Below are 25040 nucleotides of genomic sequence, written 5' to 3' on the forward strand. Positions count from 1 at the left end.
AACCACTTCCCTTTGGTCTGCATTTGTTTTATTGGCTATTATATTACCCGTATTATTTGAGTATTTATTTAATTTAACTTTTTTTCATATGTTAATTCATTTTATCCTATCCTATCAAATCACTTTTTTATTTGTTTATCTGTGTTTTATTGTTCATTTTACTGTTTTTTTTAAAGGTTTATACTATCGTTAGATGATCATGAGTTCAAATCCTGACAATACCACAGCGATCTTCAGCCGGGAGTCAAGAGAGCAAAATTGGTCGTGCTGTCTGGGTGGGAAGGATGGTGTACTCTGTCTTCCCTGTCAATCACAGTGGCATAAGCTAATCGTAAGCAAATCTGTGAGCTCATGTATGCAGAAGAGGGTAGATAGCATTTCCCTTCCTACGCAGCCTTGTTATGACACATGAGCGACACGGCTGGCTTCACGTGTCTTTGAGGAGCACGTATTAGCCTTCACCCTCCCTGGTTTGTAGCTGTTGTATGAGGACAGCTGGCTGGTGGGTGGGAATTGACCAAGACCAAATTAGGGAGCAAATGTGAGAGAGAAAAAAAATCTTTCTCTTGGTTTTCTCTCTCTCTTTGTTTAATGTTTAGCTACATGGCAAGTAAGGGGTTCTACATAAAGATTAAACTCTGAATTGAGCTGAACTGAACTGCTTAACCAGCCACTAGTCTGTAAGTGTCTCTCTTTAAGTATGCAATACCTATCCACTCTACTTTCAGAACAAACTTGTGATCAAATTATGATAAAGGAAACCATGCGTTTTGTGATGGTGTGTGTTTCAGTCTGTCAGTAAGAACTTGTTAGGGGGTGTATAATGTTGACTTTAATGTTAAGTACTTTGGTAGATGAGAGTCTAACATGGCTTTGCATAAACAACAGCTGTCATGTGTATAGATTATTGCAAATTCATGGAGACATTCATCTATCCTTGGTACGTTTTTTATCGTGGGCAGGCTCATGGTGGAATCTTGGGAACACTGGGCATTGGGTGGGAATACACCTTAAAGGGGATGTGGGTGAATACACAGAAACACGCACAGTCATGGAGCGTGACCTAGAAAATGATTCCCTAAAAAAGAGTGGGAACTCTGATATTACTATTACTTCTATTCAATTGAATTTGTTATTAACAATGTTAGCATTTGCTTTGTGTTTTCCTACTTGTTTTTTTCCCTTTCTTTCTGTTAGTTGAGGTTGAATGTCTAAGGGGAGTGTGTGTGTGTGTGTGTGTGGTGTTTATCTCTCACTAATCTGCTAAGCAGCACTCAAGGGTCACTGCTGTCACTTAACTGTGCCCTTGTCTCTCGTCTCGTCTCCTCTCCTCTCCTCTTCTCTCTTCTCCTCTCCTCTTCTCTCCTTTACTCTGCTCTACTCTCCTCTCCTGTTTTCTCTTCTCTTCTCCTCTTCTCTCGTCTCCTCTCCTCTTCTCTCTTCTCCACTCCACTCATCTCCTTTACTCTCCTCTCCTCTTGTCTCCTCTTCTCTTCTCTTCTCTCCTTTCCTCTCCTTTCCTCTCCACTCCTCTCCTTTACACTTCTCTTCTCTTCTCTTCTCTTCTCTTCATCCATGAGTCATTTAAATAAACCCAGTTTTTGGCCTTTAACCTGATGATGTTATCTGAGTGAAGTACTTTCTCTGCAAGACTTAGCATCTACACAATTAAAACTCTCCAAAAGGTCAAAGGGCATCTGATCTGTGACCCGATAACTTTCTCTCTGTGTGTGTGTGTGTTTGTGTGTGTGTATGTGTGTGTGTGGGAGGTCAGACGCAACGCCGCTCCTTAAGTGTGCATATATTCAGCTCTAATCCCGTGGCTTTAGGGAACAGGTGCACAGGTTGGTGTGTTCAAGCTGTCATACACGTGCACACACACACACACACACACACACAGGGAGATGCAGGGAGCAATGTTGATAGGAGCTTTTTAAAAGAATACTTAGAACTGGTTGTGGATATCTTCTCCTTCCTTATTTGCTATACATTAATACAAAAGGCATTTTCTAAAATAAAAAAAACTCAAGCTGTAAAGTCTGGTAGGCTTTAATTGTCTATGTTTTGTCATGGTGACATTACGCAGGGTGGAGCGCTTCAATTCCTGTAAGAAAGAGAGAGAACGCAAGAAAGAGAAAACGAAAGAGATTGGGGGCACAGAGCAAGGTGAAAAGAGCTGTTGAGAGAGACGTTTAACATAAGCCCTAGGATGTATACGCACACGCGCACACACACACACACACACACACTCACAGAAAATCTAAGGAAGCAAAATTAATATTACATAATATTCTTAAAATAACTTTAACTCGAAATGTCTTGTATATATACAGCATTTTACGATAAAAGGATTTGCTTTCCTATATGAAAGTAAATGTGGATCATATTTGCATTATTACAAATTACACATCAGTACTGTACAAAAGCTTTAAGCACCCAACATTTTCAATTTTGTTTTACATGCCTATTTTATGATTATTGCATTAGTGTGTCATTAGAAAAAAGAAAAACGATATGTCCAATTTGTTTCTTTCAGAAATTCATTGTTGCAGAGAATTTTTTTATGTTGTTAGGTAATGCACCATATTAAGGAATAGATCATGTTTCTGGGAAAAAAAAAAACATCATTAATGTTGTCTGGGATTTGACTTGCCTAGACAGAAGAACTGTAGTGAGTTCTCCAAGAAGCCTGAAACAAACTACCAGCTGATTTACCTGAATTTATGCCTTTTTTGTTGGTTGTTTTACTGTGTACTGCTCAATACAGTAATTATTTTGATGTTTCAAGAATTAGTTGGATTATTTTGATGATATCTTCACTTTACAGAATTTGTTTTTTGCACAGTATTATATATAATGGTTTATATATGAATGAATATATCAGCCATATAATCTACAGTGTAGTGTAGTGTAGTATAGTATACTATAATATAATATGGTACAGGATACTGGTATAGGATATATGGTATATAAGATAGTAGGGTATAATATAGAGCTGTATAGTATAGGATAGGATAGGATTCAATAGCATATGTATAGAATAGATACATATAGATACAATAGCATAGGATAGAATTGGATAGCATAGTACAGTGTAGTGTAGTGTGGTGTGGTATATTATTAGATGGTATAGTATAGTGTAGGATAGAAGAGGATAGGATAGTATTGTATAGTAACGCATCGTATTGAATAGTATAGTATTGAATAGTATAGTTTCATATAATGTAAAGTAGTGTAGTGCGGTGTTGTATAGTATTGGATAGTATAGTGTTGCTTAGTGTAGTATAGAATAGGACAGGATAGTGTAGTGTACTACAAATTGCTATAGATTTTACAGCAATGTACTGGGTCGTGTGTTCAAATCCCAGCACCGCAAAGCTGCCATGGTTGGATCCTTGACCAAGAACCTTAACCTTCTGCTCAGGTGTATTCTGCCTCAACCAACTGAGCAAATGTACTGGATGATGTGTTATTTTATACTATGTAAAATATTACAGTACTTTACTGTAGAATTTTAAAAATCTACAGTAAATTTTTAGTGTAGTATAGTACAGTACAGTATAGTATAGTATAGTATAGTATAAATCCCCAGTTGTGCACAAACGTTTATTAAATGTAAAGCACATTTATTATTAGATGCATTATAATACTGTTATTATATAATATATTCCAATATGAGAACATATACGTATACATACACATATGTAGTGATAGTGAAAACATGTAGGCCTATATTAGGAAATAGACTAAATTCAGTATGGTTTATTGTGGTTTATTTCCCATTTAAGGCTTTAACTAGAACTATATAATTATATAACTATATAACCTTTACTGTTCTACTTGTAACTGTAGCAGTGTCAGTTTTACTGTAGTATTTATGTTAACTGCTACATTATTTTTGTACCAGGAAAGATTCATTTCATCATTACATGGCATTTTGCATTATATTTCATAATCAACATATTTCTGTTGTGTAAGGTCATGACGTGAGAAAGTGGCTCCATGATTTACAATATTTCTGCTCTGATCTAAAAATCAGTTCAATAATAAATGATTTTAAAAAGTGCACTTGGTTTTGCTGGTGGTTTCTAGGTGGGACTGGGAGCATTTCTCTTTTACAGCTTGTTCTTTTTCACACTCGTTGCCATTAACACCTGCTGCCAGATCTGACACACACACTCTCACACACTCATTCAGATTTAAATGCAGATTTGGATTCACATTCTCTTCTTAGTTTCTCAAATGTCAAATTGCCTGCTCATGCTTTCTAGTCAGAAATGAGTTATTTGCTCTTGGGAACCAAAAGGAGAAAGAATAAGATGGAAAAAAAAGGCAAAGAAAGGAATGAGAGAACTAGTGATTGATACAGTGTATATAAGAAGTGATGCAGGGTGTACACAGACATTGCACAGATGCTGAAGAAGCAGAAAGATGAAACTGATGGACATAACAGAGAATTGCATTAGCATCATTAATGTGCTATATTTAAATATTTAATATTTAAATCTCATTTCGTCTCATCTGCCTTTTTTTTTGGTTTATGGCCAAAGTGCCCAGAGGGCTCTGTGTGTGTGGGCGGGGAATGGGGCATTTGGGTTTATGCCAGGATGCCTGTGTATTTGTGTGTTTATAGATGTGTGGGAGTGTAAAGGTTGCTCAGCACGCACATTCTTCCACTGCCACGCGATAAATCACACGTAACCAAAAGTCACACACAGACACACAGACACATAGACACAGACACAGACACACACACACACACTCCACACTCAGTGTGGAGCATGCTCTGGGCTTTGGATAAGCACCACGTTAATTTACCTTATTATCACAAATTATAGGGTGCAGAGAATGGCATGATTTACTCAGATTACCTGGTCAAGATAATGCAATTTGTAATGCGAAGGGAACTTCAGTGGAAATGTCCCTCATTCGTTATTTAAAAGATTCAAAAAGTCATGCAGGTGCTTGGAGAATGCAGAGATGAACAATGCTTCACAGTAATTTCTCAAACAATTGATTAGTGTGTGCAGCCTGAGGGTAGTTAGTGAGTGTTAATTTATATGGAGAAAACCAGCAGCATAGATAATTAGATAATAGGAAAGGTGCTATGTGTGTTTTTTTTTAATGACAGATAGGCTGACAGACAGACAGACAGACAGACAGATAGATAGATAGATAGATAGATAGATAGATAGATAGATAGATAGATAGATAGGTGGGTTTAAATGTGCAGCTCTTCTTATAAAAGTTTTGCATAACTTGCAAGGACTATGCAGTTGTTTCCACCTACATAACACACACATCATATCCTTGCGAGGACCTTCCTTTAACATAGGTATTAATGCAGCTAATTAACGCTACTAAATCTAACCTTAGCCGTAACCCCAGTAAGCAAAAAGAACCTGTTTTGCTCTTTTACTTTTTATCTTCGTTTTTGTTCAAAAAAAAAAAAAAAAAAGCAATTTTCCTTGTGGGGACCAGGCAGATGTCAAAACTATGAGGCAGTGCTAGCTCTGTGGTTAAGACACTGGACCTCTGATTGGAAAGTTGTTAGTTCTCATACTATCACTATCCCTTGTGCAAGGCCCTTAACTCTCAACTGCTCAGTTGTATAAATGAGATAAATGTAAGTTGCTCTGGAAAAGGGCGTCTGCCAAATGCTGTAAATGTAAAAAAAAAGAAATGTATCTGATACTCCTATCCTTGTGAGGACTTAATTAGTACTACTGGCATAATTAGTAATAACAGTAAATTATTTAACCCCAAGCCTAACTTAAGTAACTAAAAATAAATCTTTTTGGCTTTTAGTATATATTTTTTTTTTATAAAAGCTGCAGGTTTTGTGAAGCAGTTTTCCTTGTGAGGACCAGCCAAATGTCCTCATAAGTTCAAAACTGTCACAGATTCCCATCCTTGTGAGGGCCTTCTTTTAGCGTAATTATTAATGCAGCTAATTAACTTAGCTAACTTAAGGTCCCCATAAGTTCAAAACTGTCACATAATCTTATTCCTGTGGGGACATTTGCATAGACTCTTACTTCTTTTCATGTATTCTAGTTTCAGTCCTATTTTTTTTAAAAAAATCTGATTTTAATAATAAAATTTAAGACTTTGTGAGATACACAAATAATTCTTTTCAATTCTTTCCTTTATAGCACTGATTCCCCCCTTTTCCCTTTATTTCTTCATTGCTTTATCTGCAGGTAAATTGTACACAGATGCAGTATCCAGGCTGAAATTTTGTGGAAAAGTTTCACCCATCTAACATCTTAAACCTAAAACCTTTTAGCTGCAGTGAGCCAAACCTTGTACAGAAACAAAACCTTTTATTATTTAATCCTGTGTTTAAGCATGCATGCATGCGATACACATCGACATTAGCATAATAAAAGAGTTTTCCCTGAGCTCAGCCTTTGGTTTCTGACTCTTTTTCACACTTGCCTAGGATAAAGCTCAGCCTTTTATTCCATGTGTTAATGAGTCCTTTTCACACACCTGCCCGAGTTTCTCTCCAGCACGGCAAGAGTTAAGGTCGTACACCTGTCCCATCACACACCTGCCTCGGTGCCTTCAGCCAATCAGGTGCAAGTGTGTGAAAGCTACCTGTCAGGACAGATAAATGTGCCAGCAGCGGCAGGCCCAAATCAAAACCTCTTCACTCAAGGAGGTACACAGATACAACCACTCTCTCTCTCTCTCTCTCTCTCTCTCTCGGTCTCTCGGTCTCTCTCTCCGTTATATATCAATACGGGAACATACACCTTACCAGAGAGGAGAGCTTAGACTGAGGATTTTATTTCTGCAGCCTCTGAGGAACGACATGACCAAGGAGATTGAGTAAGTTACATGGGCTTTTCTGATACATTTTATCTGGAGAAGGAGCGCAGATTGTATTGGATAGCAGTCAAGTCAAAGATTTGCTTTTAAGTGACTGGTAATGCAAAGACAATTTCTTGATATCAAACTGACACAGATGCTTACAGCTGCTAGACTTTGGGTTAGGTTTTTTGTTTTTGCTTTGTCAGGAAGTTATCCTAAACTTTCCTAAAAGTTTAGTTAGGTTTCCGCAGGTCTTTATTCCTCTCACACTCTCAAGGTGTCAGTTGTAGTTTCGTCGCTTGGAGCTCTGACACTCCATCTCTTTTCTGCCACTGGGCAACTAGACCCTCATCAGAAACAGTACATAGGGGCTGTTTGTACAGATAGCTGACACCACAACCAACACACACACACACACACACACAGATACACAAACCACACACTCAGGGCACGCTGGGCTGAGTAAGGGCGAATAATCATAAGTACTTTTCCTAGGGGCTCTGAATCACAAGAGCAAGTTTTCACCTGCTCATTGTAACGGAGAAACTGAATATTGGCATCGAAACTGCATGACATGGTGTATCCCGCTGTGGCATGCTATAATAACAGCACCAAACAAATGCCATCTGAGGTTCACTCCATTCATGTATCTGTGACAGAGCAGTGTTTTAGGGGCCTAACCTCTTTAAAGTCTAGCATCATTATTTCAGAACCCGATTCTGTCCTTTTAAAAATAAAACAAGCATTATTTAAGAGAAAGATCAACAGGAAATGTGTTCATTTGCTAAACAAGCCCTTTCACCTGGTCAAACAGAGCTCTGTCATGCACTCAGGTGCTGGAGCGCTTGTCAGGAGTAAACTAACTGTTTGCTTGCTAGCCGCTAATCCATGGCACAGGGAAAAGACCCAAAAATGGATCCCACTTTTCCCAGTGTGGAGAGATAAGTGATCTTTCCCTAATGCCTAGGTTTTGTTTGTGGTCTTCAGGCTAAACTGACATCCCCCTTTCTTTGGTTAATTCTAGCAGACCTTATATTTGCATGAGTTCCTTCCCTCAGGTGCTAAGATCATCTACAGAGCAAAAGTATAGGGGATTTGAATGAGTTGTTTAGGATCATCTCAGAAGCACATTTCACAAAGATATTAAGCAGTTTATGTGAATCACTGTTAACTCCATATAGCTGACATTTTGCACACTGCATCCTTCAGTGCAATTTTTACAAGCTATATTTCTTGCTTTAGATATGGGCAACAAACTGGAAGACAACTCATGTCTATGTGTGTGGAAACTTCCTGAAATGTTGCATTTCTTTGAAAATGTTAACCCAGTTTCTCAACCGTTCTCTCTCCCTGTCCCATCTTGCTCTAGGGCTCTGATGATTTTGCAAAACGAGAGCTTTAATTACTCATGCTACTCTGACAGCTACCTAATGGACTCCTGGAACTACATGGACATCGATAGCAGCAAACCTAAATCCAGGCTTGCTGATGACGATCTCAACAGTATCTCCATCTTCAGTGATATTTGCAAGGTAAAAAAACAAGAAATTCATCAGAACTTCACTTGTAAAAATGTCATTTTAGCAAGTGAAAATATCTTGAAGATAGTCAAATTTATCTAGTATTGCTTATTATAAGATTACAATAAACCAAATATAAGATTATAAAACCTATTTCTGGACATTATTCTTCATTTCAAACTATTAGTTTTCTCATTCTATTAGCAGATAATTTTGCTTCTTTTTAGAAATAAATGCTTAAAATGAGTAAAATTATCTGCCAATAGAACAAGACTATTTCAAGCTTGAAATGAGTACAAAGGCTTAATAATCTTACATTTGGGTTATTGTAATCTTATAATAGGAATTACTACATAAATTTGACTATATTCAAGGTATTTCCACTTGATGTCATTTTTGCAGTGTTTCCTAATTCTAATCAATTGACATATTAATTCATTCATTCATTCATTCATTCATTTCTTCTTCTTTACAGACTCCAAAAGAGCAGAAGATGACTTCCTGTTCACATGGTGGCAGTACATTTAAACCAATGGACAGGTAAATAAGAAAAAAAAAAAACCAACAACTAGCCCTTACTTCTGTATTAGGACAGTCAGTAATCTCCAGTGTCTTTCGTCATACATGCCCAATTCATTTTACATCCTGCCAAGATAAAAGACAAACCCCAAACACACGCTGACGGGCGAGAGTGGAAAGGATAGAGGTGTGCCTATCCAATTGTCAAGAGAGACAAGAATGACAGGTGTATGAAACTTAATGTAGGGTTTCTCACAGGTTTTATTTCTTCGCCTCCTGCCACTCCTCCAGTGTGCAAAGCGAGGGCTAGCAAGATTAGCTCAAGCTTAGCTGAGGTCAGAGCAGTTTAAGATGGTAATCCTCTTCCTCATCCCACCCCAGAGACAGCTGAGTCACTGGTCTTTTGTGCTGGTGAAAAATGGCTGGTGATCAGGAATATTTTTTCCCCTTGACTTCAGGCGACGACGAGAAAGGCAAACAGAGTTAGAGATGTGGATTATGCAGCAAACAGCTCCCACCCAGCTCTCCTCAAACAATGTCGAGATTGAGTGCTGTTTCTGTTGACTTTAACAAGTTCTACAATCACTGCTCCTAGTAAAAGGACAGTGAGATCTTTATTTGTTCTAGAGTTAGTAGAAATGACAAGCCACCTAGCCACTTTCACTTAACTATAGCATTTAAAAATTACATATAGGCGTAGTTTTCCTCCACAATGAACCCAATTATCTTCAATTATCTTTCAGAACACCCAATGGTTCTTCCCCTGAGCTGACACCTCTACAAAACTCACACCTCATGAAGCTGGTAACCGGGAGCATTTGTACCACCCAATCACAAGTCGCGAAACAAATTTCTCCAAGCAACAACAACTACATCCAGGGTGACAGCTATGAAAAGCAAGCCATCAACAACATATTTGATTCCCTTATGCTCAACACACCTCATAAAATGTGGCCTTCAGATACCTCCTACCCAGATGCCAGCACTGAAGTGAGTCTCACGTTAAGAACTTACATAAGCTGAGTTGAGTAATGATTTATGCATTGCTATGCAACAAGTGGTTTTTCCAAAACAATGCTATGATTCATGAAATGATCAGTACAAAAACTTGACGCAATTAACGCAAACTGATGTATACCGTTCTGGTTTTTTTCCTTCACCCACACAGCCTCTAGGCTACAGCACTGATTTTGTGGGCCACCCAAGTCCTGATTACTCCGACTCATACTCAAACTCTCCTCCTGAGAGGTACAGGTGAGCCACGCATGGAACACATAATCACACTTCACACTGCCAATCGTCAAGACTTAGACCGTCTGCCATTTGCTAATATTACACACCGACCTACGAACAGGACATTTTTTGTGTTTATTTTTGTTTGGTTGTTCATTTGGTTTTCATGGTGTCTTTGTTACTAGGAATGACTTTCAGTTTATTCTCGGAGCACCTCAAGCCTCCCAAAACAAGACCACAGAGATGCCGATGGTGTACCTGAACAAGGGCCAGTTCTACCCCATCACCCTACAGGGAGTGGACAGCAGTGCTGGGATCCCGTGCAGCAAAGTGAAGGTTAGCTAAAACATTTAAAAATTTTAAGCCTAAATGCACACCAGCAAAGTGTTGGATAATTGGGAAGGTGGTAGAACATTTTCTAAATTTCATGCAGGGATCTTAAGCAGTTGGAAAGTTAACAATAGAAGTTGATAGGATTTTAGAAGGGATCTAACTAAAGGTCTACTAAAACAAATAAAATACAGTCAATAATAATAATAATAATAATAATAATAATAATAATAAAGAAAAGCTTACCAAAAGATCCTGAAGCTTTTGGAGGTTGGAAAGGTGATAAAAGTTATCACTTGTGGAGATCCAACAGAAAGTAAGTTAATATAGCTGAGAAAAAAAAAAAAAAACAACCAAACAACAACAAAGCCAAAGACTGGGAAGTACTGGGAAGGTTCTTGTAGTTGACAGGATTCTAGAAGGTTCTCGTATGTTCTAGGACGTTTTCCACCATTCACAATGCTCATGACATGACAGCCAGTCTCCGTTCTAGAACATCAAGTCACATTCCATAGAACTCTAAAGTGGAATGTTTTATGTGCTGAAAGATCTACTGGAGAATCTTTAGCTAATTACAGGGCTGATCAGAGCTTCATTATTTATGACTCAAGATACACACTTGGCTTAGACAACCCATCACTTTTAGCCCAGTGCTATGATGGTTAATAACATGGTTTATCTAAAGATAATTTCACAAATTGTCATACTGTCACCACTTACAGCCATGACAGTTTCCAGTGATTAGGGGTTAACACTTTAGCATTAGACTTGATCAGAGGAGGTTTGGTGGCATTAAAGTTGTAAAAATATTTTGGTCGATACATTTCCAGAACACACCTATGTGTGCAAATCCCGTCTTGTAGCCTTTAGGCAAAAACTCCAAGTGACTAAAGGCTTAGAGATAGAGAGGGAGAGGCATGGCAACCTGTTTTCAAGCGAGTGTATATATTCAAGCGTATGCTCACTCGATTAATGTGACAATAAGACATAAACCAAGGTATTAGCTTGATGACAAGTTGGTTTTGTAAGAAACCTTTCGTAACAATCTACCTTTTTTGTTCCTTCCTTCTGCTCCTGTGTTTCTGTTCTCCTTTCTCTTTCGCTATCTCTCTCAGACTGTGATCATGGCGGTGTTTGAAAACGAGAAGAGTCCTGAGATGCAGCTGAAGTGCTGGAATCACTGGCACGCGCGGCAGCCGACTGCTAAGCAGAGGGTCATTGATATTGGTATGCACTAACCAAACCTAAACACATACTCACAATAGCAGTTAAATGTCCTATAACTCAGTGTAGGGGTCTGCAGTCTTATCCAGATGGTTCTTGTGGTGTCAGGTTTTCTTTCCAATCTGACAGGAGCCTCGTCTGATTGTTTAATCGATTTACGTTTATCTTCAAATGACTGTTAGGTGTGGCTCCTAATTGGCAGTAGTACCCCTGCCCTACAGATTGTGGTGTTTTTCCTGGTCCAACACACCCATGTTGACTCAGGAAGCCTGTTAATTAGCTGATTAGCTGGAGAAGGTGTGTTAGAGATGGGAACACAACACAATAAGCAGGGCTGGGAAACTTCAGGAATCATACCTCATTCACCATCTTTTCATAGTTAAAATGTTGGACTACCATCTGTTATTTGGCCATAGTGCTCTAGTTTTTATTTATTTATTTATTTATTTATTTTTAATCATCTATCTCATTTGGCAGTGTGATCATTTACTCATTTTTATGCATTTCCCTCTAGCTGACTACAAAGAAGTCTTCAGTGGCATCAGCAATGTAGAAGAGGTTGCTTTTAATGCCTTATCCTTCATCTGGAACACCAATGAAGAAGCTAAGGTAAAAACACATACTTGCCCGGATCCATCTATTTGTGTTGTGTGTGTGTGTGTGTGTGTGTGTGCATGTGGATGTGTCACAAGGGCAGAGGAATCCATGGCATGTCACCACCCCAGGCACCTGTCAAGACAACAGGGAGAGAGAGATAAAGAGAAAAAGAGAGAGAGAGAGAGCTCTCAAGAATATCCTGAGGCAGTTTAGGGCGGGACAGCGAAACCAAGTACAGGCGGAGGAGGCAAAGAGTATCAAAAAGGAGAAAAAAAAGAAAAGAACATATACACGCCTGATAATTACCAAGACTCAATTTATAAGAGAGAGAGAAAAAAGCACAACAATCAACTGAGAAAATAAACTGGGTAGAAAATAAAGAAGTAAAAAGAAGAGATAAATCTCGGATTAGTTGTTTGGTCGTTTGCGGCCTAATGAAAATGGATTACAAAGACAAAGCAAGCTGATCCTGGCTTAGAACTGAACCTTTCCCTTACTAAGCCTGTCTTTCTTTCTTTATTTTTCTGCATTTGTGTTTAAACTTGCCTGGTCATGTTTCGGTGTTCCCATTTTTATTCCACACCTTTCCTATGGAGATTAACTGGTGTGTATTTGCTGCCTTGATATTTTCAGCTTTCAGGGCTAGATTGTCATCCATGATGCTAGCTTTTTTCTTAAAGAGTCGAGGAATGACATCATACATGCGTTATGATCATATTTAGGGCTTAGAAACTATTTCAAACTGCTCATTGTTTCTTGTATCTGAGATTAGCTCTGTTACTTTTAGCTAATACATGAAAATGTAGTTAATAAGTTAATGAAAGCCTTAAAACCTGTTTCTCTCTCTCTCTCTGTCTCTCTCTCTGTCTGTGTTCTGTATTGTACAGTGGCTTAATAACAGCCTTAGTTGGATTTATTCTTTAATAGCATTATGCGTGTTACTGGATTTATTATCAAGTATCTCAAAGTGTAGCTTAATAGTTAAAAATCTAATCAGTGTATATAAATGCTCTTTTTCTACGGGATTTCCGCAGGTGTATATTGGTATCAATTCCCTCAGCACAGACTTCTCCTCTCAGAAGGGGGTGAAAGGTGTCCCTCTAAACCTGCAGATCGACACGTATGACTTCAGCTCTGGCACCAACCATCTCATCCACCGAGCCGCCTGCCAGATCAAGATCTTCTGTGATAAGGTCAGTCAGATTTTTCAACTCCATTCAAATTTAAACTTCCTGGGCTGTTTCTGCTTGTGTTAATTGTGATAAAGGTGTGCACTAAAGCACTAAGCTACAGTGGCCCTCTAGGCTATTATCCATTACTTGAGATTGTGCCTTCGGAGCAAATAGGTGCCTTAAGAGTCATCTTTCACCACTTCTAACTGCCACGCTCTCTGTGACTTGGAGGATCATTTTCATAGGAACTCTTAAAAAAAAAGATCACTTGTAGAATCTGTCTTTCAGTCCTTTCAGACACATAAACACGTTTGTATCTGCTGGTTGTTAAGACACACCATTCATCCCATTATTCAGCTCTAATCTGATCAAACCCTCATATTCTTGCTATCTTCTCCATCTGCTGTGTTCCTTCTCTATGGCTGCCTTCATAGCTAGCTTGCGTTTAGTGAATACAGGATGGGAGGAATCATTCAGAATTGTACCCGTCTGACAGGTTCAGCCACGGCAGGTGAACTCAGTGCATCACTGCAGAACGAGGAACCAATGTGTTTTTCCCGTCAAATGGTGCTGGCAGCTGTTTTTTTTTTTTCTTGTCAGCATTGTATCTTCAAGGTCTGTTTTGATGAGGCACACATCACTGAGGTGTCAGGGATGAAGTCAAGTCAGTTCAAAACGAAATTAAAAAGCTGATGCACTTCTCTTCTGACAGGGTGCAGAGAGGAAGATGCGAGATGAAGAACGCAAAAGAGTCAAGAGGCGAACAAAGAATGTTGCTGACTCCACTAATGGTGGTAAGTGTCATCCATCCCACCCTTTAACCAGTTATATAATCACACTGAGATCACTGTCACAAAAAGATTTATGTAATTACAGAAGTTTGGTAGAGAAACAACAGCTGAAACTCAAGCTAAATTGTAATTATCTGATGAAGTTAGATCACACAATTGTGAGCTCGTGTCATTGCTTATGAAGTTTCTGAAAGTATGTGTCTTTTTTTTTTTTTCAGGAAAACAGACTCCGGTTTCCAGCTCCATTGGGAAGGACTGCACTTTCTTCAAGACCCTGGATGACCATGTCACACAGCCTGTGCTGTTCATCCCTGAGACCCACTACAGCAACCTGCAGCGCTTGGTATGCCTAAAACACACACACACACACACCTCCCGGAATCCTGGGATTTGCGGTTAGCCGCAGCACTGTCAAGTCATGTTCCAACAGCTGCAGGGTAGCGAGTGCAGGAGAGAGGCAGGAAAAGTGTGGGAAAAAATGTAGTGGGAAAAAAGTGGGCTGGGAAGAAAGATAGAGAGAGGGATAGAGAGATGGAAAGGGAAAGTATGATTACACAACAGTAAACGAAACTCACCTCAAGGGGAGACTGCAATACTGACTGACATGGAGGATTAGCTTGCAGGGGCTCGCACACTCTCAAACACACACATGCACATACACACGCCTGACTCAGCCTTATTCTGCTCGTGTTAAAGGGATTGCGTGTTTACACAGTGGAGGAAGAACATACTCACACACTCCATTCTGAAGGACTGCCTTTCCCACAGTCTCTTTAGGAGCCAGGGTGTCAGATAAGATGTGCATTTCTTTACATCTCAGCATCTTGCATGCATGCAGCCACCCACACATGTTCATGACAATTACACACACACACACACACACACACAGTGTTGGATGTCATGCAGTCGTAGCATCTATTTGGGATCATGTCACACACCAGTATCATATGTATGTGAGAACAGGCTCTCTGATCAGGCAGTTAGATACACACTTTTGTGATTTTGTTTGTGTGATGTTATGCATCGCTGGGCTACACCTGCCTAGATGTGATAAATGATAACACTGTCTCAGCACAACAGGAAATTTTTCAATAGCCATATTTTTTAACTCTAATGCTGATATTGTCTGTTATCTTTGGCTCTTAGGCAGTGACTACCAGTGCAGAGGAAAGTGAGAAGAACTCGCTGAAACGTGTTGCCTGTTTCTCTGATTCAGGAGAACAGTGTGGCTCACCGCTCAGCAAACAACCACGCAAGGAAGAACAGCAAAGAGGTACGATAACGCAACACAGACACCATCAAACAATAGACACAACAGAGCCAAATTCACACCATATCTAACATAACTAACCACTAATGAATTATACAGCATAACAAACACAAAACCTTACCATAACATAAATCACAGAATCCAAATAAGCCTCTTGATCATACAATAACAAACATTACACAGCCAAACTATAACATAAACAACACAAAACCACATCACAAAACCTCCTACATCACACACTACCACCATATAAACACCACAAAACCACATAAACACAACATAAACACAATCAAATCACACTATAGCAAGTCATACCACAAAATAAACAACACAACCCACCTGAATCACATACCACAACCAAATGTATACCACAAAACTACAACACTATCAAGCCAAACCATAACATAAAGCACAGAATCCAAATAAAACTCTCCATCACACAACAAACATTAGAAAGCCAAACCCTACCATAAACAGCACAACATAAACCCCCCTGGATCACACAAAACCACAACATAACTACCACAAAACCACATCACAGCATCACAGTTCTTCGTATGTTCCAAACAAACCCATGATAAAATGAAGTATGCCAGAGTAACTGATCATGATCATTTGGGTTAATATGATCTTGTTAACATTGAGGTTTGAGCTTATGGACTTGTTGTCTTGGTAACAAGTCCAACAACAGCTTCATAGAACAAACTCACCAACTCAGTTGTCCACATACGTAGAGCACGTCCCAGATCTCACAAAAACAATTAAGACCACATCGCAGTCACAATCGCATCTACCCAATGACATCTACAACTATAAAGCCACTTTACAACATGCAAACCAAACTTCATTGAGCTAAAATGAACATTCATAAAATAAAAGTACAGATTATTTATTTATTTGTTTGTTTATTTATTTATTTATTGTAGTCCTCCTGTACGTACGGCAAGAATCGGAGGAAGTGTTCGACGCCCTCATGCTGAACTCGCCCACCCTGAGAGGACTCAGACAAGCGGTTAGTTCTGCTTTCTTATCAGCCATTCCTTCTCTTTTCTTTCTCTTCCTTCCTGCTCTACTTCTCTTCCTTCTATCTGTTCATCATACATGTGAAGATCTCACTGTACATGCCACAAGATCCTTGACGTGAAACTCATCTTGTTTCTCCTTTCTCATGCTCAGATTTCGGAAAAGTACGGCCTGCAAGAAGACACCATCGGGAAAATCTTCAAAAAATGCAAGCGAGGGTGAGTGACAGTTTCGTCGCACTAAACACAAAGCGGCTGACAGGGTGGCGTTGGCCATTTTGGCCCAGTGAAGGACTTGGTGGATGATGGCTGCCACATATGCTCCATTGACAGAGCAGATCAAGGAGATAAAGAAAGGCTGGGATGTACTGAAATGCTCTGGTTGTGATTTTAGGTTGAACTTTGGTCTCTTGCTGTCAGCTTTCTGGAACTTAAGCTGACAGACTGGGCGGGCAAGAACTCTGTAGTAAAGGAATTTCATAATTGCTGTTTTCTTTACTTAAAAAAAAGTTGTAGAAAAAGAAAACAAAAGGAAGACGAAGTAGTAGAGCAGGAAATTACAAATGTGCAGATCCTCCAGCCAAATGTCACCATCTGGGTTATATTTTCATACCACTGTGAATATACAGCAGTGGTTTACAGGTGAATTTTACTCCTTTTGTGTCAATCTAGCCCAGGGCTTTGTAGCTGTGATTTGCGATTTTGATTTGGATTTGGCCCTCAGACACGTAGATGATGGTAGTGTTTGGAAGAACAGGACAGGTTAGGTGGCATTCTCTCTCTCCTCTTTCTCTCTCTCTCCACCCCACATCATCAATCTGTTTCCTGTGTACCCTTAGGCTTGGCAGACCTGGCAAACACACACCACCTTTTGGGTGGAACACTTCTTTGATTTTGATGATATAGGTGTAAGGCTGAAGCAAACTTTTAGCGCACAACTACTCGAATGTCTTTGTAATGGCGATATAAATGGTCAATTTATCTAATCTAATCTTGTTGTGTCAGCAGTACCAAGTTCGAATGAAGTTTAAATCCATGGTTCGAATTTAATTAAATGTTAGTCTACCACTGGAAACTAGAGGGCAATCATGGCATTTTTTTACTGCTTATTTTTAAAACAATACAGTTGAGTCCTCTCTTACATTTCTAATTTTATATAATGATATAATGATGTGACTCACTTTACACTGCTGTTAATGATCCCTAAAGATTGCGCTTCCCATAAACAGTTTATGCCAAATTTCACGTTTGCTTAAGTGGATAATCTCAACTGTAGATTTATACCTAAGAACTGCTGCTGTAATCATAAACACTGTCCTGCGCTCATCTACAAAGTCTTATTCACAATATGCACATACTGAACATACTTTCAACCCAGAAGAGGAATGATTCATATTCCCATTATCCAGTGTTCCCTTTTTGAGTCTGGTTTCTTCCTCACGTAGTGTCAGGGAGTTTTTCTTACTGCTGTCATCTCTATTTGCTCATTAAAGATCTAAATCTATATCTGGACTTCTGTGAACCTGCTTTGTGACAATGAATATTGCTAAAAGAGCTGTACAAATAAAAATGAATTGAATTGAATGTTAAAATAAAACTCATATTAGTGTGGTTTTCCTGTTGCTGATGGTGAACTTTTATCATTTGGAGGTAAATTGTAGGTTTCATTGTAGATATCATTTTGCCTCTGACAGTGGTGTTTCTGGTAATCAAGGATTAACTTTTGCATATTTCATCATATTTTACTTCTTTCTTTTCATTATGGGTGGAGGAACTTACTTGAATGACTGGACTGAAAGTAGGCTAACATTCAGCTAAGTGTAGCGTTAGTCGCTTAGGGCCCCTGAGCCACCAGGGGGCCCCGTAAGATATCGTAGGATGTCGCTTAGTGCCCCTACAGGTCCAGAAACATCCCTGCTTCTAGTTATGCATAATATTATTTACTGTAACAACTCAACATTTTGTCTTTAATTGTGGATTACACGCCTCATGATTAACCTCATATTCTCTCTGTTTCAGGATTTTTGTGAACATGGACGACAACATCGTTGAACACTACAGCAACCATTCCGCCTTCCTCATCGAGATCACAGAGGTCATGCTCAATCAATTCCAAGTCACGCTACTCGAGTTATGAGTGACATCGTCTTCCAGTGACGCAAGTCCCACCCCCTCACTGGCAGTGTCTCCCCAACCTGCCAATCAGAAAGCACTGCCACATCTCAGAGAAATTTTTTGGACCATAGCTGTCACCATGGGGACAATAGAGCGCTGCAGGTTTACAGCTAAACGTCAGCACCATATTAATTACCTCTGTAAAAACAATTTATTTCCTTGTTTTTAATTAATTATTTTTTTGTTTTTTAACCACAGTTGAATATGACGTAAGCAATTATGATGCATTGAACAAACTGATGAGTAAATGAATATATGAGTTGTAAATATAAATTGTAAATAGAAGTGAATATTGTTAACAAAAGAGACTTTGTATGTCATATGATTAGATATGATTTGTTAATATTTCAGTGATAGCTTTGCAATGTCTGCCTGTTTGGAAAGCCCCCGTCACTGCTGCTTTCTGTGGGCTCATCATTTCTGTGGAAGGAAAAACAGAACATGGTAGTGGTATTGCTTATGCGTGCTTGTGTAGATAGCTTTAACTTCATGTATGCGCCTCTTAACGCTAAGTAGGTTCATACACTTCCTGTCAGGACTCTATAGCTTCATATTAGCCTTCCTGTTTCACATCCGAAACTGAGTCAAAACCAGGAGTTTTGGAATTTGTACGTCACACATTTCCTGCTTGCGGAGCCGCATTTCTGTGTCAGTGTTTCACCTGTGAAAAATCAGTAGCTGGTGGCTTTTTGTTGCTCACCGCCGGCTCTGCACATTTCGAGGCTGCTTGAGCATTACGGGTTTCATGGCGATGTAGCCTCTTGTCCTCCCACATTTAGTTAAAAAAAGAAAAAAAGAACCACAAAAAATTTAAATCACCAGGAAAAAAAATCCCTGTTGAAGTTTTGATTGATGATCTGAGTTTTTGTGGAATTTTTTGTTTATTCGGATTTCACATCACAAGCATTTCAACTGCTTTGTGTTTCCATTGTATATCGTTGGTATTTTGCAACATTTACCCTATTTGCTTTTGTATTTCGTCTACTTTTATAAGGAAAATAAAAAATGAATTGAAATAACTTGGCTAAGTGTCATAGCTATGATGTCATAGGATAACTGAATATTAATTTGTATTTAACATGATACATTCCTGGGTTTTGTTTGTCTGCTATTATCGCTTTGTATTTTGTGACATCTGTTTGTTAATTTTTATGTTGAAACCTGTCAGAAAAAAAGGAAAAGTGTGTGATTTTAACATGCAGTTTACATTTTAACATGCTTCCTAGGGTTCTACATTGAACTTTCAAGGGTTCCCCTAGAATCTAAACAATCCTTAAGGTTCTAGATTTGACCTAAGTTTCTAAGAGTGTATGAGGCCACCAAATAATTCCAATTCTTCCCCATGTTAAGTGAAAACTGGTGTAAATTGATTTCCAAACTGTTCTTGTTTAAGGCTGGATGGCTTTTCCTCTTCCCCGGTGCTTACCACCCTACTTCCCACTCACAGAATTAAAATATAGAGAGCGCATGCTGGTCACATGATCACGTTCTATCATGTAGAGCCATTACCAAAAACGGGAATGATTTGCACTTGTGAAGTGCCCAATATCTCAAGATTGCAGGCATGCACAATGTTATAACTGTTAAATAGTTCTTCAGTAGCTTTCAAATGACACAAACCACTCACCTCTGCGATCTATGGTGCCCAAGAAAAAGGTAGTGGAATTTGGGCATTTTAGCCAACTTTGGAGCTCTATTTCTGACTAAAATGACACCTGAGGTGTTTCAGTCGATGTTTCAGTCGATCATTTTCAAAGTCCTAAGTCGCAACTGCACAAGTGTGTTCTCTTTATATTTTAACTGTATGTTCTCACTTCAGCGAGCTTTTGATGAGTCCTTCAATGCTCTTAACCCTCATGTCACAAATTCAGAGGAAGGTGGATGTAAGTGTGGGTAAATCTTTATTAACTGTCCAAATCATGGTCAAAACAACCAGAAGACAAACAGGAAGTAACACCCAGAATTGCAAAAAAAAAAAAAAAAAAAAGATTGGTAAAATTTTACAAATAACTTAGCTGAATGGGTTTCTTACATAGACTGAATTGACTGAAAGAAACAGAAAACACTGGGGTTGGAGTTTCGGTGAGCATGAGAGTTGTAAAGGCCGAGCTGGATCAGGATTGGGATGGTGTGTGTGTGTGTGTGTGTGTGTGTGTGTGTGTGCGTGCGTGGGCATGTTTTTATATCGTGGTAGGGACAAAACACCTCCAGAAGGCTAGGACTCTAGTTTTGACTTTGTGGTGACATTTAGCTGGTTCCCACAATGTAAACTAAAAAATTAAACTAAAAAATTAAAGTGATTTGAAAAAAACCTTTTGAGAAAATTAACATTAAAATTAACATTAATTAGTCTTATTAATAATCAAGTCAGCGGAAGGTATTCACAAAACAAATGTGTGTGTGTGTGTGTGAGAGAGAGAGAGAGATAGACATAGAGAACGTTTCTTCATAGACATGCATTATTTTTTTTAAAAATGTAATTTTAATTTTTTGTTTTCTGCAGAGAACATTACTTTTTTCTTAATATAATATATTTTTCATTTGCTTAAAAAATAGTTACCATCAGCACTCTGTGCTCATATTCTGTGGCCTGTTGTTTCTTATAACTTCATTTTGTTTGTTACCCAGAGGGTAAATTATGCTATTTAAAAATATATATTTTCATACTCATAACAAAAAGGCGAGTTAAGGACAAAAAATGAATTGTAATGCTTTGACAAAATCCAGCATGTAATAACAAGACATGAATGAATGAATGAATGAATGAATATTACACAACCTACAATGATTAAGTGAAAATCATGAAATAAATTGTCTAATCGAGCAAGCAGATGTAGCTAGCTGTTTTTTTTTTTTTTTTCAAAGAAAGTCAAACTAAAGATCTCTTCAAATTTAAAATAAGAGCTTCTGAATTGCTTAACTGTGTATCACCTGGCCACCAGAAGCCGCTATGGTGCACAGACGATTACTTTAAGACTACATGGAAAGCCTGGCTTTCCCTAAAATTTCATTAAAATGTGGCAGTGAACCACAGTGTTTACCAAAGTGTCTGTATTATTCATCAATCAAACACTTTCCAGTGCACAGCTCAGCCTGCAGGCAAAATCTCCATGCGGAGACACAGAGCTCATACACACAGAGGGAAGCCTGTGCATCAGTTAGTGTCTGTTAGGTGTTTGTGTACTCACTGCTTTAGTGAGACAAAAGAGTAACACTCATTGGACAACAGGTTTCAACACATTAGCTGTTTTTTTGGGTCTAAATGACAGAGATTGTTAATGTTCACCTGATTTTAGAAAAGTCTTTTAATGCTCATACTTATGAGGAGAGACCAAACATTAAACAAAAAGACAGACCAAACAACACTGATGGGAAATCTGTTTAATATTTGAAATGTACCTTTGCTAGATCACTTTTAACAATGAAAATGTCATCCGTTTTTTTATTGTTTTTTTAATTGATAACTATTGTGTTTAACTGATATTCTACATTTTTTGAAATCTATATCTTGTTATATTCCAAATAGTATTGGCTATGACAAGACAAGTTCCATTTATAAAGAACAAATAGAAAACAGACAAAATCAAATTTGCATTTTTTAAATTTAATTTCATGTGTGCTTCCACAAAAATGAATGACATCTTTCTGAAATAACATCAGATAAAACAGAACAGTGTGTGTGTGTTCATGTCTACAGTAAATGAACTAGAATAATGAACTTGATGACTGGAAAAACAACCACTAATTGAATGTGCTTGTCTGTCAACATGCACTGTCTGTTCATCATGATGAACAAAATCTTACAGTGCGTGCACTGCAAATGTACTTGCTGCACTTGGTACATGTAGAAGCTGTTGTAAGGATAATGGTGATTAAAAATGTAAAAATAGCTCTGTTAAAAAGCTGTGAATAACTGCTGTAGGCATCAGATATGCAAACGTGAAGTGCAATTTATAATATGAAACAAACTATAAAAGTAATAATAATGGAAATGGGCTTTAACACCGGCCTTTCGGTCATACACATTTGAACACACAAGTCCCTGAACTGACTTCGGGCTTGTAATTCACATTTTGGGCACAAAATTTTCAACTGGCATATATTGTATATGCTATACAGCCCTGTATTTTGCATCTTAAGGAAGATATGCTACAAATTGCATATTCATTAAGGCAAAAAATGAACAACACATGGTTGTTAAAAGACACAATTCTCTGTAGACTGCTACTAAAGCAGCTAGCATGTTTTTTTTTTTAGGTTTACACATACAAACCTTTAGTAAATCAGGGCCTGAGTCTTTTCGCACATGATGAGATGATGCAATATCACTTGCCAGATGGTAAAAGGGCAAAGAGATAGTGGGCAGGATGACTGTAGTCCTAGATAATTCTGTAAGTCAAGCAGTGTTAGTTGGAAATATCATGAATAGAGGAAAGATTGTTGCTTGAATTGGGCTGAACAATCGTCACTACTCTCTGAAGAGTTTTCAATCACTCAAGTGTTGCTGTAGTAGGCGGTGCTGGCATCAGTCAGAATGCTTTGTGCAAAATAATACCTAATGTGTAATGATACAGTAACCATATATCTCTAATAAACACAAGACTGTGTGAGTGCGTGTGAGGTTTATTAAACAAAGCATAGCTCTGTATTAATCCGTGTTTGTTCCTGTGTTGCCATGGCATCATGGATGTCTGTATTTCCTGGTTTGTTGTTAAAAGCTCCGTGTTTGAGATGTTAATGTGCCAATACGTATTCTAGCAGTGACATGGTTCTAATGACACAAAACTATAAAGACATGCTGTCAGATCAATCAGTTTGCCTGCATACACACATGCACACAAATAACCACACAAACTTTTCTATTGTTGCATTATTGTATGTCCATATTTCATGCCTTAGATATAAAACCAATATGTTCACATACACATTGACGCCATTACCAATACCAACGAGAAAACAGATATTTACTCATTATAACTCATGTAGACAGATCAATAGGCCATCACACACATACACGCCCTTGAACACCAACACTACACTATTGAGAAATTAGACTACAACTTGTTTAAATGTGTAACTTGGAACATCTGTGGCAATGGCTAAACAATGACTCAATGACAATTCAATCACTGTTTTCTCTGTCCATTATAACTCTTTATCTTCTATTTGTCTTTATCTTAATAAATTTTTCTTTTTTAAAAAAGCTTAAACATAACAGTCATTTTAGTACGTCAAAATAATGAAAAATGTAGATAAATAAAAAGCTGCTAAAAATTTCATCATAATTTGCATGCATTCACACACACACATTTTTCATATTATCTTTGTGAGGACCTTCCACTGACATAATTATTATTGTAGTTAATTAATGTTATACTACACCTATGTACATCTAACCTTAACCTCAATAATCAAAAAGAAACATTTTGGCTCTTTTATTTTTATTTTATTATATTTTTTATTATTTTTTTAAGGAGCAGATTTTGTTAAAAAACAGTTTTTCTCATGGAGAAAACAACACTGTTGTTTCAGTAATAAACACACATGGGGTTCAGTAATATACACTAAATTGCCAAATGTTTGTTGACACCTGACTGTCACACCCACACATATGTGGTTGTTCCCCAAACTGTTACCACAAAGTTGGAAGCACACAATTGTCTAGAATGTGTTTGTATGCTGTAATATTACAGTTTCCCTTCACTGGAAGTAAGAGGTCCAAACCTGTTCCAGCATGACAAAGCAAGCTCCATGAAGACATGGTGTGTTGAGGTTGGAGTGGAAGAACTCAAGTGTTCTGTACAGAGTCCTGACCTCAATGCCACTGTACACCTTTGGGATGAACTGGAACGCCGACTGCACCCCAGACCTCCTCAACCAACATCAGTACTTGATCTCACTAATACTCTTGCTCTTTGTATGAACACAAATCCCCACAGCCACAGTCCAAAATCTAGTGGAAAGCCTTCCCAGAAGAGTGGAGGTTATTATAACAGTATGGGTATGATGGACAGGTGTCCACATACTTTTGGACGTATAGTGTATCTATCGCTAGCAAGGAAAACAATATCAAGAATTCAGTGTTTAATTTGTATTTACTATTTTTTAAAATAATTTCTTAATCTATTTTTTTCAATTACAAAATCACACTCTACCACATGTATGAACTTGAGGCCAATTGTGGCCTAGAAATCCTAAAAAACAAAAAATAAAACAAAAAATAAAACAGACAAAAAACATATACAGACTTCAAATGCCACGCTGACTGTAATTTAGTCCAGTTTAAAGGAACCTGTCTTCAAAACAAAGTTAATAAAATTAAATGATTCCATTACAGATGGATCTCTGTAATTATTTATATTAGAGTT

General features: G+C 38.1%; 1 protein-coding gene across 1 annotated transcript; it reads left to right on the forward strand.

Moving 5' to 3' along the window:
- The first annotated feature begins 6627 nt into the window (after positions 1-6627).
- Positions 6628-18968, forward strand: grhl3 (grainyhead-like transcription factor 3). Its single transcript, XM_026944055.3, has 15 exons — positions 6628-6837; positions 8189-8351; positions 8815-8879; positions 9602-9848; positions 10027-10112; positions 10277-10427; positions 11537-11648; positions 12160-12254; positions 13277-13435; positions 14127-14208; positions 14424-14548; positions 15352-15478; positions 16402-16487; positions 16652-16716; positions 18517-18968. The coding sequence occupies exons 1-15, from the start codon at positions 6821-6823 to the stop codon at positions 18632-18634; spliced, it is 1698 nt and encodes a 565-aa protein (XP_026799856.1). The 5' UTR covers positions 6628-6820; the 3' UTR covers positions 18635-18968.
- Positions 18969-25040: the final 6072 nt, after the last annotated feature.

Source organism: Pangasianodon hypophthalmus, chromosome 10, assembly GCF_027358585.1.
Source record: "Pangasianodon hypophthalmus isolate fPanHyp1 chromosome 10, fPanHyp1.pri, whole genome shotgun sequence".
Taxonomy (NCBI): domain Eukaryota; kingdom Metazoa; phylum Chordata; class Actinopteri; order Siluriformes; family Pangasiidae; genus Pangasianodon; species Pangasianodon hypophthalmus.